The sequence below is a fragment of the Electrona antarctica genome (assembly GCF_951216825.1).
Source record: "Electrona antarctica genome assembly, chromosome: 22".
In the NCBI taxonomy this organism is placed as follows: domain Eukaryota; kingdom Metazoa; phylum Chordata; class Actinopteri; order Myctophiformes; family Myctophidae; genus Electrona; species Electrona antarctica.
The window spans coordinates 27,872,972-27,888,102 of record NC_136805.1 but is presented as its reverse complement, the minus strand read 5'-3'; the positions used below and the strand labels follow the sequence as shown (position 1 = coordinate 27,888,102).

General features: G+C 43.4%; 1 protein-coding gene across 1 annotated transcript in view; it reads right to left on the bottom strand.

Annotated features, from left to right (window-relative positions):
* The window catches only part of LOC306915776 (protocadherin-15-like), a gene marked incomplete at its 5' end in the record, with an annotated part of 193,042 nt that overhangs the window by 169,559 nt on the left and 8,352 nt on the right, over positions 1-15,131 (bottom strand). Inside the window, 2 exon segments of the mRNA XM_079493389.1 lie at positions 1,345-1,410; positions 3,508-3,522. Coding sequence (XP_079349515.1) covers positions 1,345-1,410; positions 3,508-3,522 — 81 coding nt within the window.

Below are 15,131 nucleotides of genomic sequence, written 5' to 3'. Positions count from 1 at the left end.
ACACACACACACACACACACACACATACACCAAAGCACATTCAGGCATCCCTGAAAACATGTACATGTGGAAGCGTTTATTTACGCTCCTTTGCTTTGTCACTAGCTGGCAAGGCCATCAAACCAGCAGCTACTAATTAGCTAATGAGCATTGAAACAGCTTGAGTTTACAGACAGCAAAAACACAGACAAGGACACACTGGATGACATTTAGCTGATTATGTTCCGTGAATGGGTAGTAGAGTGCTTTCTTTTAAGTTGATTCAAAGAGGAGAGGGACTGTGGCGTGCACAGACATTTAGAGGGGCATGTGCAGCGCGTGGAAACGGCCGGTTGCCTTAATAGTGTGAGATTTATAGATTTTGGGGCATAAATAATATATTAGATCTGTGCATGCCACTGAGAGGGAGGGAAAGAAGAAAAGATTCCGAAAACGTATTGACAAAAGACAACCTCAAGTAACAAGTAAACAAGTAAATCAAAAAGTAAACCAAAAATGAAAAACAAAGTCACATAGACGAATATCAAGTCATGTAAATATGAATCATCACATAACCAATATGTTTATGTTATTTACCCTGGGTTTTAAGTGTAGGCCTAAGTATAGTGATAAAAGCACCAGAAGGATGATAAGCTATATCAGCAATAAACTATATCAGCAAATCTGCTCATTGGTCAGCTGTACGAGGGTAGTAGTAAGTTAAGCTAGAACCCTCCCACGGCATGGAATCAGCATGCCAGACATGGGCACCATGTACGAATGCGTTAACCACTTAAACCCATTTAGACACCCAGGGGTCTACACATGGCCCCCTCCTTGTTTATCTCTATACACCAAATATACTCACTGAGAAGAATAGCTGATCTACAGAGAATAGCCGATCTACAAGCCCAGGCCAAATTTGTTGTGAGCTTGTAGATCTGCTCTTTTGGAGAATGCTGGCCTATCTTCACCTGTTAGTGTTCAGCTGTTACGACATACCCAGAGAGTAGGGATGCAAGGGTTCAAATCATGTGGTTAAATGCTCGTCGTCTTTGTGACGTAATAAGGCTATGGATTATGTACAGTGTCAGTAACTGACAGTATCAGTTACAGACAGTATCTCCTACAGCTTGGACTGATACACAAACCCTGAGTTGGATAACCTCCGGCAATGTGGATGTGAAACAAACTAATCTTCCAGAATTGTGGAGTCATTTGAAATACACAGATGGCAGAAACAGTTTTCCATCAACAGTAACCAGTGTCAAGTTTAACAAAACATTTTCCAACAAAATCCTGGATAACTAGAAAGGACAGAATAAAATGAATGCAACAGAATGCAAAGGGATGAAAGTACATTACCATTGGGACTCTCTTCATCTATGGCAACGATGGTGGCAGGAGGACCAGACCGAGAGAGCTTACATTCTGTACAGAGGGAAATGAAAACACAAGCAACATTACAAAGCAAATCAATGACTACAGTAAGTCCATTATACCTTAACATACAATTAAATTGGGCTTCCCATGCGCCCATTCTCCAGTTTTGCAGTCATGGAAAAGTCGTGGAAAAGTCGTGGAAAATGACAAAATAACTAAATTGTCCTGGGAAATCAAATAAATTATGTTGGACTCCGGGAAAATATTGTACAACGGACAGAGTCTCTGTCACACAGATGATGTTTTATCCATACCAACGTTTCATCCCTGCAGTTTAACGTTACAATGCAGTATTATCAATATGAACATATGATACTGACTTCATATCAATATACTTGTGGGTCGCATTGAGTGTGAACCCTGAAAGTCTTTTGTCAGCTTAGGCCTTTGGCAAATAGACGCTATGTGGGTTTGAAATGAGGGCTCTTGTGGAACAGTGACTGACCTACAGGAGCTCTGTGTTGCAGCAAAGGAGAAATGCATGGACGAGAGGACATGAATTCATTAATTCATTAACAAATTAAAGCAAGCATGCATGCACTCCTCATTCCTCCTTTGTTTCTTTCAGGGACAGAAAAGCCAGTCTGAAATATAATTACATTTATTTGTATGATATTGTACAGCCCAATTTTAATTTGTGAAATTCTATAACCGCTTAAGCCCTATATACTTAGTTACCGGAGTTCCCTATAGGTCTATACTAGGCCTTAAGCCCTATATACTTAGTTACCGGAGTTCCCTATAGGTCTATACTAGGCCTTAAGCCCTATATACTTAGTTACCGGAGTTCCCTATAGGTCTATACTAGGCCTTAAGCCCTATATACTTAGTTACCGGAGTTCCCTATAGGTCTATACTAGGCCTCCCTCCTGTTCTAACTAAGCCCTATATACTTAGTTACCGGAGTTCCCTATAGGTCTATACTAGGCCTAACCTGACTCCTCCCTCCTGTTCAGAATCACTTTATTGTCATTGCATGCAAGTGTTCAACAAAATTAATAGGGCTGTGTGCTCTGTTGGCAGCTCAATAAAAGCACAAGACACAGACACAACACACAGTTAAAACAATACAATAATATAATACAAGTGTTGGCCATATACTGCTATACGGTTTTCCCTCAAAACTAAATATCTTCTGCAAAAATAGACGATTTTGCATTGTCTATTTTTTACAGAATGTTCGCTCCCCACAATATTGAAAATTAGGTGACAAGACTAGTAGAGACAGATCCTGGATCAGATATAACATTTAAAATAATCTAATACCTATAGGACACTTTGACAGAAGCCATTGTGTGTTTCATAGGGCTATGACAACGTGAGCCCCACTGCATATTAAAACAAAACTCAGTTGGATGTAATGTAAATTCAGTTATAGGGTGGAATTTCCCCTTCAACAGCATCAACTGTGCGAGTTACATATAGAAAGAAGACAAATAGAGGGAGGGGGACAAAAATGAACAGGAGAGAGAAATGGAAGCGCTGAAAAAACACACACAAATGTGTTGATAAGCTGCAACCTTTGTGTGGGGAGCTGGTGAGAGGTAGAGAACTGTGGAAATAATGGTGGGTGGGGGACTAGAATGTCCCCTGGTCAGAGATGAAGGATCATGAAGAGGAGATATGTAGCGGAAGACTAGGCAAAGTGTTAGCGACAGAAAGAGAGAAAGAGTGTGTGTGTGAGTGTGTGTGTGTGTGTGTGTGTGTGTGTGTGTGTGTGTGTGTGTGTGTGTGTGTGTGTGTGTGTGTGTGTGTGTGTGTGTGTGTGTGTGTGTGTGTTGGGGGGGGGGGGGGGGGGGGGCTGACAGACAGACCAAGGTGGTCAGTGATAATGACAAATGTAATCCTCACTAACAGGCACTGCAGGGTTACCGGGGGTTAATAAAGTAGCCCAGTCACTGAACACACAGTTAACTGAGAGAGAAGCAGGGAGGGAGAGAAGAGGAGCATCAGAAAGTGGGAGGAATAAGAATAAAAACAAGATAAGGAACAGACAGAAAGCGACAGACAGGAAAGATACAGGACCATGAGAGAGAGAGAGAGAGAGAGAGAGAGAGAGAGAGGGCAGAAAAAGACTGTTCTTACCGTCATATTGCCAATCTGCAGTCAGAGACAGAGTGTCACATTCCAGTTCAACAGAACATGGGCCAGGAAGAGCAGATGGAACGGAGAAGAAGGGTGCAGAGGAAGATAAGGAGAAAAAAGAAAAAGAAAAATCAGAGTCAGAAGCACATTGGATTCAGACAACACAAGCATCAGGAGAAACACATGGATGATGAAAACGAGAGAAAGAAAAGATGTATTCTGTATAAAGGCTTGCTCAATGAATGTGATGTTCTCAACTGAAACAAATTAGAACGTGGAAGCATAGAATAATTCTATAGGCTCACAACGTGATTTGATTGAGCTGGCAAATCTGCTATTTTGTAATTATTTAAAATATCTTTGCCTATAACTTTGCCTATGCATGAAAGTGGTTAAGATAGAATGATGGCCATGTCCTTTCAAAGCTGTGTGCGGGAACACAGCCACATAGGGTAAGTAAAGATAAAGATATCAGATAAGATTATGTCTCACATACGGATACAAAAGATTGTCTACACCTGGGGTGGGATGGACAGACTACTGTTTCATCAGGTCACCCTGTCACCATTATCAGATCAAAGATGTTTGGGGACCGAGGGTTCATAGATCTCTACTACAACAACACCAGAGTGTTTGGTCACAGAGACAGCTGAACACGCATTCTGCACGCAGATTCTTCCAGGAAAACAGTCAAACTAGAAAAAGTGCATGCCCCTCGGGGCACAGGTCTCCACCAGGATAATAGCATTTGTGATGTTTGGACAAAACATTTAGGAGTAATATATGAAAAATCAAACAGATATGTGTGGAACACATGACTATAAAGGTAGTGTATACGGAATTGCGTGGTGTATGGATACAATCTGTAAGGTCGCTTCTGGCCCTCAGGGCGTCTCTCTGGTAGGTAAGAACTGGCAAGAATTGGCCTGTTATAGCGCCACCATGAGGCTGATTTGAATTGTTTTAAGTGGCATTTCTTCCTCAGCCTAGTGGGAATGTGTCTGCATATTTTCACGGAAATCGCACGCTGTGTCCGTGATTTGTGGCATTTTGTTCAAAACGGACCAATCCTCATGTTGATTAGGTGACGTAATGGTGATGGTACATTAAACGCCATTAACATTAAAGAGACAATATGACGTAATGAGGCACATTATGACGTACATTTTCCCTTCATTGTCAATGGCGTTTACAAAACAAACGCCATTGACAATGAAGGGAACATTTTACATGGGCGAAGTACCCTAAAAGTACCCAAAAACTGTGGCATAGGAGTGGGAGTGAACCGTGACCCGTTCCACATTTTGTGATGTCAGTGTTCTCCACTGTGTTCTCCCGTGGAGGGGAGGCGGGCACATACTGTAGGTTAGTGAACAAGTAGGGAGACGGCTTCGGTTTCCAGTGCTAGTTTGAACCCTCTAGTCCATGAAAAGCTTGGATAATTTCAGTCTAGGCTCTGGCTTGCTTGTAATCTAGGGCTTTGATGGACAGAGGGACAAAACGTTCTTAAAGCAGTTGAGCTGCAATGGGGGACTCTGAAGCCTGAGGGAAGAAGCTGCTACTCAGCGTGGAGGACATGGGTGGGATCTGAAATAATCTTCAGAGCCTTTCTGATGATAGTTTCATCACAGACAGACAGCCTGGAGTGTGGGTTGCTGCCTGACTCCCATGATTTCCATTGCTCTTTGTGTTAGCCCAGTAATCTGGGCTTCCAGCTGTGCTCCAAGGTTTCCAAACCAGGCTGGGATGCCATGGTAGAAGAGGAGCAAAACTTTATTTTTAGGTATGAAGATATGTCCCACGTCAACAGTCCCCCTCCACAGACATGCACACGCGCATGCACAGTTGCACAAATGCACACAGTGACACAAGCACGGACGGATGCACGTGCGTGCACACACACACACACACACGCGCGCACACGCACACGCACACGCACGCACACACACACACACACACACACACACACACACACACACACACACACACACACACACACACACACACACACACACACACACACACACACACACACACACACAGTGTCGTTGCTGTCGGGGAGAACCCTTGTATCTCCATATGACGGTTGTAGGACAGACGACAGACGAGGTTTCAAGAACAAAGTTAAATCTGCAATTTTCACTACTTTTGAAACTTTTTTAAGATTTTCAGAAAATCAAAACGGCCTCACTTTCTATCTTTGTGGAGATATTCATGTGGGCTACTGTGGATTATTGGACCACAGTGTCTGTACTGTCAACATTACTATTATCTTTTGAAGTGATAGCATATCGAAATCGGCCATAAAAATGCCATATCGGTATCGGATCGCTCTCTAAATAATCCAGATTATTTTCACAGATATTGATGACGCAATAATAATGTGACCATCAATGGCTCTATTGCTTTTGTTTTGTGTATTTCTTTTTTTATTCTTTTTTTATACATTTCTATCCCACGATTTTGTAACCCATTTTTTCACCCAGTGTCAATTATCTAATCCTGGGCATTACACTTCCTCTGCCAACCTGGGGGGGCAGCGGACTGACCTCATGCTTCCTTCTATGCATGAGGAGTCCAAGCTGCTTCTTTTCACCTGACAGGGGGGAGTTTTCCCGGCCGGACGTAGCGTGTGGAAGGAACACGTTATTCCAACCAGTTCCTTTCCCCTCCATCAGGCGCCCCGGCTGGCCAGGGGGAGGTTTGTTTTGTGTATTTCTAAAGTTTGAAGGCAGCATAATCCGTATAATATCGGAATTGGTCAGTATCGGCAGATATGACCCTACAAATAATCGGAGATCGCATAGAGGTCATAATTTTTTGAGCTCTTTCATTGCCTGGTATGTTATTGTATTCCTCATATTTACATTATGAGGAATTTGTCTCAGCGAGGCTGATATACGAAGCTTCAGAAAATGTTACTGTCCCTGATGTTGATGGTTAAATCTAGTAACGCCCAACGCTCAGGACGGAGATTGATAAAAGGACGGAGATTTATTTATATAAAAACCGATCGCATCACTCCACAGGCGTCTGTTGCGCAACATTCAATGTTATTTCCCGGTGGGACGTCATCGAAGATGTTCCTCCCCATTTTAGCCGATGAGACCGAAAATCTTAAAATCTTAAAATCTTTAAAAAAATCTTAAAACGGGAATAACTCTTGATCTAAATCATTCCGTTCAATTCTAAGCAAAGATTATGTGTTAGACGGCCCATCGCAGTCCTGTCGCTAGTCGCGTTAGAATTAATCATACCTCCCGTTGTTGTCGATCGCCTCGGGATTTTTTGTTTTGGCTACATCAAGCTACTTCAGCTACATCCGGGATAGCGCCTGGTCCGTCGCTAAAGTTGCTCCGCTGCTATAAATCGCTGGGCGCTCTGATTTAATGGTTTAAATAACCCCGGGCGTGTTAATGGCCTTTGACCACAGTCATTGCTGGAACTGATGGTCGTATTGGATAGTGTCTGTGGCCTCGGCCCCTGCCAAGGATGGATCCTTGTACGCCACTGTTTTAGCGGTTAATGGGTTCAAGAGAACTGCTGTGAATGGGTGTTAAAGGGATTAAGTCACCAGAACCAAGGAAGAGTGTTTAATTGCAATCATGGTTAAAATGGAGTTTGAAGTTACAATGGGTTTATATAATAAGGGGGCTAATATCAAATATCTAAATACTGAATCAATCAAATGTGAAAAAGTTTAATATCCCTTTAAGCAATGAAGCTGTTCTATTCTGCAAGGAATGTTGCCAGAAACTAGTGCAAATAGTAGAATCATCAACCCCGACGGACATCTACAGATCTACAAACATGTCGCATTACGACACATCGTGAGCTTGTCAATTGGCTATTTTCGAACTGCCAAAGTATAAAATAGAGCTTTTGTAGTTAGCTCGCCTCCAAAGCACAATGCCACAGTCTGGGCTCAACAGTGTTGCAGTGAGTCACATCCACACAAAGTTAAACTGGACAACCTAGATAGGAGACTGATTGTTCAGCAATAATGTGACTAAGGAGAGGCACAGAAACACATTTAGGTGCATCACTAGATCATGGCCATGAATATTATGCTCAGCAAATAAGATGGGCCGTAGACTTTGTGTGTGTACTACGTTATGCTAAATAGGCTTATAAGACTGTGAGTTATTTGAAATCGGTTGATTTATGTTTCTGAAGATCCAACGGGAGAGGATCTTTGAATAAATCATTTAATAAAAATGGTCTCACTCCTGAACAATCTGTACCACTCACTTGTGAAATGATGGCTACGCCCCTGCTCTTTGTCTCGCTCACGTCCTACTCTCTCTCTCTCTCTCTCTCTCTCTCTCTCTCTCTCTCTCTCTCTCTCTCTCTCTCTCTCTCTCTCTCTCTCTCTGTCTCTCTGTAACAGGTAGGCCAAATACTATTCTGTCAGACTATCAAATTGCCCTGGTTCATCTCAAAGTCAAGACGTGGGGGTTCTAATTGTTCTCGCATTCCTGGCTGTGCAAGTGCATAGAGCACCAACTGCAATGCAACATAGACAGGTTGCCATGTCAGTGTCGAGCCTTTTGGCTTGTGCCAGTGATTTGTCTGCCAATGGCTGCTACCGGAGCATTGTACTTGGCTACTAGTTGTATTGAGCTGATGAACTGGATGAACAGGAGAGTACCTGCTCATGGTGGCAGTCTGCAGTGTCCTTTTGTTGTTGTTGTCAAACTGAAAACACATCGATCCAAATGCCAGCATGCACCCTCTATAGAACAGACTTGTAACCTTTCTTTCACAAACCTCACACTGTTTCCATCGCTTAGCAACACAAAATAGGCAACAACAGTACAGTAGTGTTTACTGCATGTGAAGGGAGACACGAGTCATATGTCAGGGGTGGTGGCTGCCTCTGGAAACAGTTCTTAACTAATGGAACACCACATACACCCAAGCTGCAGTTGTAGTGAATTACCTGGTGTTACTGTGTACGAAATGACATCATGAACCATGGAACAATAGTCACTATAGTTACAACGGAATCACCCCCCAGTAACATGTGCGTACCGGCGACAGCAGTGCACGCATGCAGGCAACCCCCCCCCCCCCCCCCCCCCCCCCCACACACACACACGACACACCAGTGACCAGCCTCCAGGTGACAGATGTGTATCTTCTGCTTGACTGCCTCTTTATCCTTCAGAGTAAGCTGATGCACCTCATCAATTACTAAGCGGCCATTTGTTCTCTGTGGGCTTCCACTCTGTCTGTCTGCATGTCTGTAGCCCCTCCTCCCTCTGTTTACCCCCTCTCGATATGCCTCTCAGTCTTCATCATATAGAACAGTGGTTTTCAAATGTGTTGTGCCCAATGCACACCACACCACGACACACCAGGCAAGTCAAGTCAGGTGTACGGCTGTAGTCATAGTGAAAATAGCAGACGTACAGCTATTTTCCACTATTTTGTTTTGAAAATGTGCGGAAAAATGAAAATAAAATAAAAAATGATAAAAAATAGAGATGCCAGGTTGAGATGCCACGTTTATACATTTATTTAAATTAATTAATTAATTCATTGATTAATTCATTCATTTATATCATGTTTAGTGGGTATAGACTATGCCTTTGTGTTGAGAAATGAGTGTGCATAAAGTTGTGAAATAGTAAATAAACAAAAAAAAGTATACTAATTTATACTTGTTTGTATACTGTTTTTTTGTTGCATATATTGCAATAATAATGTGTGGTTAACACAAAATCCCACAGCACAACCGGACTTTCTCACAGCAGCTCACCAGTCTGCCTCGGCACGTTTATTTGATCACATGGTCACAGATTATAAATCACCACCCATTCATGCAGTCCATGTTCAGAAATAGTGTTGAAAACTATATACAGCTGTAGAAGTATACACAAGGATGGCAGTCCGAGTGAAGAATGGTGATTACAATATAATATGTCTGAAGAGGAACACGGCTACATCTCTCAAGGGCACTTTCTCAAACATCTTAGCTCTTTTTTCATGTTGAAAGTGCATACTTGTTAACCAGTGTGTTTCTGTTCCACAGTAAAAGTGCTCTTGTAGCACAGCTAGCATGTGTTTCCTTCCTTAGGTATGCACTTATCCCTTTTAAGTGTACATTTATACACCTTCTACCCTCACAGGTATGCACTTAAGACTCCCCTTTATTATCCATAAACACGGAAAATATCTAACTGTGCACTTGTTCTCTTCTCTTAAAAGGTTTCTGGGAAAAAATATCATCATTATGGATGGCCTTTATGCGCCACTCAGCAAGTCCACCCACGGACGGATTTTTTGCTGGCACTCTGATGGACCTCTCATGAAACGACTGTTATGCCTGATTTATTACTTACCTGCACCAAAAGAAAAAGCAGCTCTACAAGTTCACAATGCGTCACAGTGCTATGAGCTATGAGCTTGTAGATCGGCTATTTCCGGCACGCGACACAGGCATGCAACCAAGTATAAATCACCCTTTAGAAAGGAACAAGAGTACACAGTAGGGGTGTAACGATATAAGTAAATCTATTTTAATTTCAAGAATCAAAGTATATAAAAAATCACACCGTGTGAACTGAGTGGTGCAAGGTCTTATATAGCCTGATCAGCTGTGGTCTGACGTAATGTCAGTGACCATAGTAACCATGCTCATTTTTTGGGTCCCACGTACAGGTACACACACGTACAGGTACACACATACATAGATACATAGATACAGACAAAGCTGGTTGTTGGAGTGGTTTGCACCACTCAAAAATTGGAAACTCAACATAATCGTATCATTTGACTTTGTATCGCATCGTTTTGAAATGCAAATAATCGGTATCGAAACGCTTTGCAATGCATCAATACAAGCACTTGTGCACTGTAGCAATTTTAAGAAGAAAAAATGTGTCATTACTTTTCCATTCCATATCGCTTGCTACACATGGTATATCTATAAATGTGTGAATTCTACAGTATGTGTGTATTTGCCAGATAAACACTTTGTTTACTTTATATCCATAACAATAAATGTTTCCCTTAAAAAACCTGCTCTTTCCACATGTTTCACACAGATTTCATGTCTTTGCTAATACTGTATCGATTTATGTAGTTGTGTTCAACGTAGATTCGGGAGTAGATACCACCCACTGCTCAACCTAATCACTCCCATCCCACATCTCCTCGTCAAGTTCACCTGCGTCTCCACGGCCGCACAGCCAATCATGTAACATTCCCCACAGCATAAATACACACCTCATATCATACCTGTTTGATACCGCCTTGCGCTGTCAAATTTCCCCCCCCCTCCTCCCCAATTAACCCCCTCCATCCTCAGCATCGCTCTGCTAACACTTCTCTCTCTCTCTTCTCCTAGGAGCCCCCGGGGGGGGCAGCGTCCGAGCAGAGGCGACCGACCGCTCCCGGGCGAGCAGGTCGGTCGTCACGCTCCCGAGACTACGTCCCCACCCTGAGTCTCGCCCTCCCCGGGCTCCTCATCATTACACCCACATCTCACTTGTGCAAATAAATACTCCTAATCTTGAACAGTGGTGTGGTTTCTTACTAGTGAATAAATCATTGAATCGTATCGCCATAATGAACCAATATTGTCCCTGTATCGTATCGTCAGCCATAGTATCGTATCACTGTTCAAATGAATCATTACACCCCTAGTACACTACACAGCCCATAACAAAGATCATCAAGGTTAAAAGAGACCTTTCTATTCAGAAAGGATTATAAACTCCTTCTCAGATTTATCATCCACCCGAAGCTTCCAAATCTAAATCCAGTATCTAATCAATAATGTGTGTTTTCTCCTTCAATCCAGATTCTGCCAAGTTGGCAGAGGGAAGAGTTGAGAGTGAGTTTGGCAAGTGCAGCAGAACTGGACAGAAGAGAGAGAAAAGGTCCTCTTTAAGGACAAACTAAAAAGGGAGCGACAGAGACATGTGAGTGTGGGACTACCACAGGTTCCGGGCTGCAGTGAAATGTACACCCATAGATAGTGAACGGGATCCTACCTGTGGGAAATTGTTTGGTACACTCAGATGCACACATACGTCACCAACACACACACACTGAGCAACAGTCTCCACGGTATACACAAACACACACACACATCACTTAGCAACTGTTATTAAAGTATGCGTGCATGCCAGATACACACACCACAAACCCACACATGCACATTGCACACATATGCTAGAGTTACCATGAAATATAGATGATGAGGCTGTAACACACTGCACTGACTGCAATCACCTCGACAGAGCAGACTGTGTGTGTGTGTGTGTGTGTGTGTGTGTGTGTGTGTGTGTGTGTGTGTGTGTGTGTGTGTGTGTGTGTGTGTGTGTGTGTGTGTGTGTGTGTGTGTGTGTGCGTGCGTGTGTGCGTGCGTGCGTGCGTGCGTGCGTGCGTGCGTGCGTGCGTGTCACATATTGTCTTTAAAAGTAATTTTAATTAATCCATGAGGAGTAATTTTGGAATAATGTTCATATTAAAAAGTATATTAATAACACAGTGTAAGATGCTAAGCTTGCTACATCCCTAATGAATGGCCGGCTCCCTGTTTTGGCCTGTGGCCCACACAGCCCATAAAGAAAACCTCAGCACAAGTGCCAACAACACAGTCATCCTAGAGGCGCATAACTCACAGTCTGTCTGGATGACTGGTCCACTGACTGACTGACTGACTGACTGACTGACTAGAAGTCTGGCTTATCGTGTAGCTGGATGACTGACCGACTGGATGTCTTGCTTATTAGCTGACTGACTTGTGACTTGTTTTCCTGTCATTATTCTCAAAATATTTCAAAACTAGTTAGTGTGGTTGCTTACAGGCAAGCAGACTATTGTTATTGCACTCCAGCGCTTAAATCGTAGAAAACATTTAAATCGTTTAAAAATGTTAAAATCCTGCAATAACTCTCTATTCTCCCCTCCGATTGGCCAGTGATTCGGAACTCTTCCCAAGGCTTTTGTGCGCTTTGCCCTCATTTGATTGGACAGTATACGGTGACATACCCAACTCAACTCTTCTAATTGAACAATATTCCTATAGAGATAGGAAACCACGCTCGCAAATCCATAGGATTGCATCTTTCTAGTTGATTTTTCTTTTGCGAAAATAGCAGATCTTACAATAATGATTGACGGACCTATTTGGCATCTGAAAAATATGCCTACCTTGAAACTCTTTCTGATGAGAAACAGCTGAGATCGGAAATAGAATGTGACATAAGAGGTGGACTAAGGACACGGGCGGAGCATCTCTTGTCCTTTTAACCCATTCAGGCCTGACGTCGAAATTAAAAAAACAATTTTCGGAAAGATTTGAGGCACATTTTAACGATTTTTCAAAAATAGCAGACCTACAAGTTCATAGCGCGCCACTCGGTGGCGCGCTATGAGCTTGTAGATCTGCTATTTTTCAATAGCTAAATTATAACAATGTTTAAAACACCAAAACGGGTTCCCGCCCCAAAATGGGTTAATGGTTAATGTGGTTAAACGCTAACGTGACATGGATGCGTTCCAGGTCTCAATGGATTAAGAGCTTCCATCAGCAGGTACACCCATCCACATCCCTCTCCGGGGAATCATCCCTCTCTGTCTGCCTACCTGCACCCCAGCACCCGGCCTCTCATCCATCATCCATTCACCTGCCCATCTAGACCTCCCTGTACATCCATTCATCCACCGGAGGACAGGTGAGGGGATGGAGAGGGAAGAAAAGAGGGAAATTGAAGAGAGAAAGTTGTGGCATGTATAGGTTGAGGAGAAGAAGAGAGAGAGGAGAGGACTGGAGAAGGGATGATAAGACTGGAGATGGGAGGAGAGGAGAGACACTTTGAGAAGAGGGGAAGTCGAGGATCAGCGAGGAATCTGCCCAAAGAAGTGGAGAGAGAGAGAGAGAGAGAGAGAGGGAGAGGGAGAGAGAGGGAGAGGGAGAGGGGGGAGAGAGAGAGAGAGAGAGAGAGAGAGAGAGAGAGAGAGGGAAGGAAAGAAAAGCAAAGGGTTGCAGTCGGATGTTGGGGGAAGAAAAGAAGGGAGCACAGAGAGGAGAAGAGGAAAGGATTGAAGGAGTATGACCTTGTACTAGATTGATGCATCTCAGGAGAGAACGGATTGTCAGCGCTTGCGTGCACACTCATCCCCGCACACACACGCACATGCCGCGCGCACACACACCACACACACACACACACACACACACACACACACACACACACACACACACACACACACACACACACACACACACACACACACTTCATTTCTCTCCCTTTATCTGACTCACACACACACACACACACCACTTTGTCACCGTGTTGCCTTATCCATTACACTAGCTCTTTTCTCTCCCTCATTCACACTCTCTACCTCCATTTCTTCCTTTCATTCCTTCTCTCTAATTATCCCTCCCCCTCCCTTCTGTCTCTTCATCATAACTCTCTCTCTCTCGCACTCACTCTGGTTCTCTGTGTGTGCGTGTGTGCGTGCGTGCGTGCGTGCGTGCGTGCGTGCGTGCGTGCGTGCGTGCGTGCGTGCGTGCGTGCGTGCGTGCGTGCGTGCGTGCGGCAGGATGGCAGGTCACATTAGCTCTTGAAACGGGCCTCCAGATCCGTAAGGGCACCGCTGCTAGTGCTGCTACTATACGACTGCTACTACTATGACTATTACTACTACTTCTACCGCTATGACTAGCCTACTAGTGTCTATAACTGCTACTACTATGACTATTACTACTACTTCTACCGCTATGACTAGCCTACTAGTGTCTATAACTGCTACTACTATGACTATTACTACTACTTCTACCGCTATGACTAGCCTACTAGTGTCTATAACTGCTACTACTATGACTATTACTACTACTTCTACCGCTATGACTAGCCTACTAGTGTCTATAACTGCTACAACTATGACTAATACTAGTGCTGCTACTATACGACTGCTACTACTATGACTATTAGTACTACTTCTACCTCTATGACTAGCCTACTATAGTGTCCATAACTGCTACAACTATGACTAATACTATAGGACAGGTTGATGGATTGTACTTCTGACACAGTGTTCTGCAACACAGGAGTTCCCTAGGGGACTGTGCCTGGCCCCTCTTGTCTTCACCCTGTACACAGCACTGACTGCAGACGTTCTGACTTTCGGACACCTTTCCCCATTGGGCAAAGTGCTCACACTAGCGAAAAGCAGCACAAGAACTCCACCCTTACCTACAGTTGGGTGCCACCGATATTGTCCCTTATCATTTGACCCATTTTGGCCTGACCTCAACATTTTAAAAAATCCTTCTAAATCCTCCAGTTTTCTGAAATAAATATTTTCACGATTTTTCAAAAATAGCAGACCTACAAGCTCGTAGCGCGCCACTCGGTGGCGCGCTATGAGCTTGTAGATCTGCTATTTTTCAATAGATAAATTATAACAATGTTTAAAACACCAAAAGGGGTTCCCGCCCAAAATGTGTTAACTGTCCTTTTGCGCAGATCACGCAAACCTCAGCAAAAAGAAAAGGACAATATCGATGGCCTCCAACTGTAGGAAAGTCATTAGAGGTCAGAGTCTTTGAACATCGATGTATTCCAGGTTATGTATGAATGTATGGCAACTGGAGCTAT